Raw genomic sequence first — 7,460 nt, 5'->3', positions numbered from 1 at the left:
CTAGCACATCTTCTTAATCACTAAACAAGTGAAAAACAGCTTACTTATATATAAAAAGGCAATGGGAAAAGGTCATGATTGTCTAATAGGGAACTGGAATCCCCCAATAAATTATCTTACAAAAATATCAAACTTGCTTTTCCACTTTTCTACTCTTAAAAATGGAAAAAAAAAATTCACATTAAAGAGAAAAGATCTTAGGCTGGTAAATAGCAAGTTAAGATAATCATGTTTACATCCAAGTCCTTCAAATAAATATTTTAAACAAATTTGTTTCCCAAAAAATAGGTCAAGTATTTAGCCTACACTTGTTTGGTCCACTAAAAGACCATTCATGAACTGGACTGCAACTCAGACCCTACTAAGAGCGACATGCAAGTCACTGAGGCTGGATATGCACCGGTGCATATTTCATACATGGGACATAGCTATTAATAACACTGCTGTGCATACTACTTCTATAAGTAGTTTTACCCTGTAAAACCCCTTAAACCTAACTGGGAATGGAACTGCAAGGAAAGAACAAAAGAAAACACTTTGCCTGTTGTAGACATTTGCTCAGTAATTTTTAAAACTTGTCACACTTTGGGGACTTAAAGACTACTGAACATGAGATAAAATTCAATACTGCTTACAAATCCCTGAAGATGAAGAGCATATTCAACACTCCTGCGGAGAACACACAAGGGAGTGTCTGTTACAGCATGCATTATAGCATATCTGCCTGGTCTAGTCCTGGCTTTTCATTCTAAAGTCTTAAATGGCCTTGGATCTTTACAAGATGGAGACTTAATAAAAAATGATGCTATGTTGCATTTTTCTGTTCTTACAACCAACTTTAGAAGTACAGTGGAAGGGTTCATAGGGCTTTCTGTATCTCCTCATACGTTAAAACCCAATTTGATTTTTATTGTGATGTCATATTCCAATTAACACTATGCTAAAAAATAAAATGGACTGCATTGCGACAGTTTCGTCCACCATATTCACGCCTCTTATTGCTGAGATAGTCCAAAAGAAATCCCGTAAATAATTTCTGTTTCCAATGGCTTAACTGCGAGATGAATCTAACCATTTTTTAAACCAATGACAACTGGGCTGAGAGGAAAGCTACGTGAAACCCCTGCACACCCAAAGCCAATCATCGGCCAACCTAGAACACCAACACTTTCCACCCAGGATAGAAAAATGAGCATCCAAAGTAAAGAGAACCACAAGACTGATCGAGTAACCAATCAAACACCACTTCTCTGTTATTTGAGCTAATAGTCACTCGAAGCTTGAAGTTTCCGCCTTCGTTATTATTGGTGGATCCTAGAGTCACAGCTTCAATGTCAAACGTGACAGTGGACCCAGAAGTAACTGCGGGCAACTGATTAGTCATTTCTTTTCCATTTACAAAAACTGCACCTAAAATGTTAAGGTAAAGAGTCATTCACATGTGAGCAACAACTAAAGAATGGAAACAGATGCTAGGTTATTGGTAATGCAGTGAATTTCCTAATTAAAGAAAACATTGTGGAATGCCAACTGGTCAAAGATAATGCAGTTAAATATGTTCATTAATCCCCACATGCCAAAGGCAGAAGGAAAAGTTAAAGCTTTAATAACGTTTTAGGCTTCAGGTCTAGGGTTCCGCTCTTAAAATAGAGACCGTGAGTTTCCTACATGGATGGCATCTCCATTATAAAATTACTTCCTGTGGAACAGCAGGACTGTTTCCCACGGAATACACAAGGATCCTGCTATCGACTGTCTGACCCACACCATAAAATATCAACAAATCTTGGCAGTGATTTTTAACTGCGATCACTGTGAAGTAAGGAGCCAAAGAAGACTCTAGATGTAAACTCTCCTCACTCCCCTAACCTATGCTGAATGTATCTTCTCTATGAATTCAGGTGACTTAGGCACACGGAATCCAGGAGTAAACTGCCTAGCAAAAAATCCAAACTAAGTGATTTTACGCCAGCTACTTCAGCCACGGCTTCCCTGTGGCTTTTCTTATCAATCGTCTGCTGTGTGTGCCCAGTTGCTCAGTGCTCTGCGTGCTCTTTTCCAGCTCTTTGCGACACCATGTACTGTAGTCCACCAGGCTCCTCTGTCCATGGAACTTCCCAGGCAAGAATACTTGGAGTGGGTTGCCATTTCCGCCTCTAGGGAATCTTCCCAACCCAGGGATCGAACCTGCGTCTCCTGCACTGTCAGGCAGATTCTTTACCACTGAGCCACCTAGGAAGCCCTTTCATCAACTTCAAAATGGATGTAACGCTACTCCTCACTTCAAAAAGGTGTTAAAGATTAAATAAGGTATTATTTTTAAAGGGTACAGAATAATGTCTGGTATGAAGCAGTCACACAGATATGTCATTAAGACCTAAATTTTTTCATCTGGTATAAACGTGTGATACTGAGACTGATTCAGATCTTATTATAGTAAATCATACATTTCAAAGAGAACGGCAGTTATTTCCTCCTTACCATTTGTACTAATGCATACTGCTTGATCCCGCTGCAGGGAGTCATATCCATTCTGTTTTTCTGCACACACTCCTATACTGTCTCTTCTGTCTGGCTGTCCCACAGTTTCAACTCTGTCAACGGGGCAGAAAAATCTTTTAAACATTTTTTTTAAATGCGATCTCTACTAGTTGCTAAGCATAACAAGAGCTATCTCATCACGATTACTCTTAAGAATAGCTAACAATGATGTAGTGCTTCTTAAATTCCAGGTCCTGTTCTGAAAACTTACTGTCTGTATATCTTATCTACAAATCTTCTCATTCAATTCGTGTAACAATCCATGATGTAGGCGCTGTTATTATCATACCCAGTTTATACACGAGTAAACTCAGGCACAAAAGTAAAAATAAGGTTTAAAGAAAAGGGACAATGAACTGATCTGATCACTGAGCTGAGTGGTGGAGCTAGGACACGAACTCAGGCGTTCTGACTTCAGAGTCCACGTTAGCTGTTTATGGCCACGACAGCACATTTCTGCTCTATGTTCTGGCTCCAGACCTATAGAAAATGTCTCGTATTTGCTACTATGACGAATGTGACCATCACTTAAACTTTTATTAGGAGAGTCTATGCAATGACTACTGTTTACCAAGCATTGAAAAATAGACATTATCCCTCTTTTAAAACAGAGGATAATATGGGTAGGGACATATTCTGGCTGGAGAACTTCATACATAGTAAGTTGAAGCATTTCCTTTTGCGTTTAAGTCTCAAACAATATGTCATCATGTACTTAAGATATAAAGGTCAACCCACATCCCAGTGACCAGGGTCATCTTTCTCTCCATTCCTGAAAGCTAGACTTTGCAAGGACAGAAAAAGAAAAATGAGCAAGGGGCAGCACGTAGCTTTTAAGGAAAGATGTGGTTATTGATACCCAGAATGGCCTCAAGATGTCTTTCCTTGTAAAGTGGCAAACATGTGAGTCCATAATAAACACATGGGTGGGTTTCTGAAGTCATTTCAGTTCTAAACCAGCAGTATAAAGGAGGAGAATGACGCCAGCCATACGACACCATAGTTAAGTCCTAGGACTCATTCTACCATAGGGACACACACTTTCTAAATGATATACAGACCAAAATACCTTTAGGAGATGTCCAGAATTCAGTTAAAAAGTCCCAAAGGAGCACAAAAAGCTGAGAACAGCTGCACTGAACTGGGTGAGAAGAGTAATTTCACTTGCCTCATGTCAACCCCTCTTCCAAGCTACCACAGCTTGGAACCAGGCAGGCACAGCCCAGCTCCTGACTTTTCCTTCAGAAAAGACACACAGGAGTGGAGTGTGCATTCAACATTCCAGCTCCTTGGAGGGTTTCCCGGAGGACTGGTTTCTGTCATGTCTCATTTGGTGCACTGAAGGAGCTGGCATAGCACGGGTGCCTGAATGCTGCCAAGAAAAGTGAGGGGTAGCAGCCTGCAGCCAGTGCTGCAGGGAGGGAGAAGAGGAAGACTTCCTTCTGGGGTGCTATCTTTCCACAGGCCAGCCCAAGGAATGGTATCTCATTCCCTTGTCGGGAGCCAGCATACTCTGGATGTCTGGGGGCCACTGGGTCCAAGAGAGTGAAGGCAGCTGGTGGCTGCAGAACATGCAGTACCATAAACTGGCACCAGAGGGAGCAAGAGATTACGAGCGCCTGAAAAGCCAGCAAGGATCTAATTGAGAAACTGCACCCACAAACTCAAGGAAGTCCATTTACCAGGAAGACAGAACAATTATAAACATATACGCACCCAACATCAGAGCACTTAAATATATGCAGCAAAAAATGACAGAACTGAAGGGAAAAACAGTTATACAATAGAAGGAGATTTCCGTACTCTACTTCAATAGTGGATAGAACATCCGGACAGAAGATCGGAGTATGGGATCTGAATAACACCATAAATGATATGGACACTCCTCCCCACAGAAGCAGAATATACATTCTTCTCAAGCATACAAGGAACGTTCTCCTGGATATACAGCACATGGTAGGTCACAAAATAAGTCATACCAAATTCAGGAAGACTGAAATTACACCATGTCTATTTTCTGACCACAACAGAATGAAACTATAAATTAACGGCAGAAGGGAAACTAGAAAGCTCACGAATACGTGGCAAGTAACCAATTTTTGAACAGCCAATGGATCAAAGACAAAATCAAAAAGAAAATTAGAAAATGTCCTGATACAAATGAAAACATACCAAAACATATAGGATGCAGCAAAAGCACTGAGGAGCAGAGTTTACAAACACAAACATCTAAAAAGATACCAGGGACTTCCCTGCTGGTTCAGTGGCTAAAGCCCCAGTGCAGGGGACATGGGCTCGATCCCTGGGCAGGGTACAAACACCCCACCCCATGTGGGGCAACCAAAAAAAGGTTTGTGTGTTTTTTTTTTTTAATCCAATTTTCAAAAAATTTAAGTAAAATTTTTTTTAAATATCAGAAAACAACTTATACCTCAAAGAACAAAAGAGAACAAACTAAGACTAAAGTTAGGAGAAGAAAGGAAATACTAACTATATTAGAGCAGAAACAGACAATACAGAGACTAGAAAAACAACAGAAAAACATCAACAAAACTAAGAGCTGTGTTTTTGAAATGACTGACAAAGTCAACAGATTCAGCTAGATTAACTAAGATAAAGAAAGATAAGATACAAAGTCAGAAATGAAAGAGGAGACATTACAACTGATACCACAGAAATTAAACAGATTATAAGAAACTCATAAACAAAATATACCAAGAAATGGGACAGTTTAGAAGAAATAGGTAAATTTCTACAAATACACAACCTACCAAGAATGAATCATAAACACACAGCAAATCTGAACAGACTTATAATTAGAAAGGAGACTGGGTCCGTATCAAAAATGTACCAAGACTATCAGTAAACAGCCCTGGACCAAGCGGCCTCACTGGCGAATTCTACCGAATGATTAGAGAATAAATACAATCCTTCTCAAAGTCTTCCAAACCACTAGAGAGGAGGGAACACTTCTGTCAGCTACAAACTGGCACTTGTCAAGGGCAGTTGCCATCCACCTCTACAAGGAATTAAATCATGTGCTGCTGCAGCTGCCGGTTTCCAACACCCGTGAGAGGAGTTCAGGGAGGAGAGCGGTAACGAGGTACGCTGTGCTCAGGACAAAACTGGCAGGACAGGTCTTCAGATAGTTAAGATAGTTTCAGAAGCAGATTTTATGAGCCCAATTCTTATATCTCCTCATATCTAGAAAAGCACTAAAATCCTTTAGGATGATGACTGTTCTTTCTGACTAGCAGAAACCTTCTGCAAAAAAAAAAAAAAGTGCTGATTGCATGTATTCCCCTTTCACCAAAATCACATAGACACTGACCTTTCCCTGCTGCCTCTTTGGAGCAGTTTCTCGGAGCTGCCTGAAATGCTGTTTCCCAGGCTATAGTCCTCATTTTGCCTCACATAAAACTTATTCTCATGTTGTGCAATTTTTTTTTTGGGGGGGGGGTCCAACATTTCCAAACTTATAAGGTTAAAATTATCCTGAAACCAAAGTCAGAGAAAGACACTGCAAGAAAAGAAAACTTCAGGCCAACAACTCTGATGACTGACTACAGATGTAAAAATCCTAAATAAAGTACTAGCACTGTTGGTGAGAATGTAATTTGGTCCAGCTACTCTGTAAAACAGAATGGAGGTTCCTCACAAAACTAAAAATAGAGCCACCACATGATCCAGCAATCCCACTCTTGGGCATATATCCAAAAGAATTCAAGGCACTGAGAAGAACACAACATTACTTCTATAATGTTCCTGCTAAAGATATATAACCCGAATCTTAACATTTAGATGAGGGATGGTCTATAAAATAACTGACCTGTGCTCTTATGAAATGCCAATATCATAAAATTGAAAAGAGACAGAGAAACTGTTCCAGATTAACACACTAAAGAGAGACTTCCTGGTGGCCCAGTGCATGAGAGTCTGCCTGTCAACGCAGGGGACATGGGTTCAATCCCCAGTGTGGGAAGACTCTACACGCCTCTGAGCATCTAAGCCCCTGCGCCACGACTACCGAGCCTCAGTGCCGCAGCTGTTGAAGCCCGTGAGCCTAGAGCCTGTGCTCCGGTCGACAAGCTCAGGGAAGAGCAGCCCCCGCTCCCTGCAACCAGAGAAAGCGTGCCACAGCAACGAAGAACAAGCACAGCCAAAAATGAGTAAATAATTCAAAAAAAGAAAGGAAGAATCTGCCTGCCAATGCAGGGGACATGGGTTCGATCCACGGCCCAGGAAGATGTCACGTGCTGCAGAGCAACTAAGAGCGCCCAGGGCCTGTGCTCAGCAGCGAGAGAAGCCATCGCAACGAGAAGCCTGGGAACCGAAACCAAGAGGGGCCCCTGCTCTCCGCAACAGGAGAAAGGCCGCTCGAAGCGACAAAGACCCAGCACGACCAAGAGTAAATAAATAAATGAGACTAAAGGGACATAACAAATGAGTACCACACGTGATCCAAGATCTTTTTCTTTTCCGCAAAGAATGTTAACTGGGACAACTAAATCTAGTAAGCTCTATAGGTTAGATAATAGTGTATCAACGTTAACTTTATGACTTTTATGATCTCTTTTTATGAAATACTCACTGAAAATGATTTGGGAACAGAAAGAAAATGATGAAGCAAATGTAGTATTGGGGAATCTGGGTAAGGCTACTCGGGGATCCTTTGTGCTATTCTTGCAATTCTGTGAATCTGAAAAATCATGTTTATAAAGATTTTAAAAACACACAAATCAGGGACTTCCTTGGTGGTCCAGTGACTATGACTCTCTGTTCCCAATGCAGGGGGCCCAGGTTCAGTCCCTGGTCAGGAAACTAGATCCCACATGCCACAGCCAAGAGTTTGCATGGTGCAACTAAGACCTGACACAGCCAACTGAATGAATAAAAATAAAAAATTTTTTAATCAAAAC

General features: G+C 41.0%; 1 protein-coding gene across 1 annotated transcript in view; it reads right to left on the bottom strand.

The window, feature by feature from the left end:
- Nucleotides 1-7,460, bottom strand: part of CRLF3 (cytokine receptor like factor 3) — a 42,425-nt gene continuing 34,965 nt past the window's right edge. The window contains exons 7-8 of the mRNA XM_068976866.1: nt 2,482-2,594; nt 1-1,410 (exon numbers count right to left, since the gene is read on the bottom strand). Coding sequence (XP_068832967.1) covers nt 1,154-1,410; nt 2,482-2,594 — 370 coding nt within the window. The 3' untranslated portion in view covers nt 1-1,153. The remainder of the gene's footprint in view (nt 1,411-2,481; nt 2,595-7,460) is intronic.

This window comes from Capricornis sumatraensis, chromosome 8 (genome assembly GCF_032405125.1).
Source record: "Capricornis sumatraensis isolate serow.1 chromosome 8, serow.2, whole genome shotgun sequence".
NCBI lineage: Eukaryota > Metazoa > Chordata > Mammalia > Artiodactyla > Bovidae > Capricornis > Capricornis sumatraensis.
This window is presented reverse-complemented; position numbering and strand designations above follow the sequence as displayed.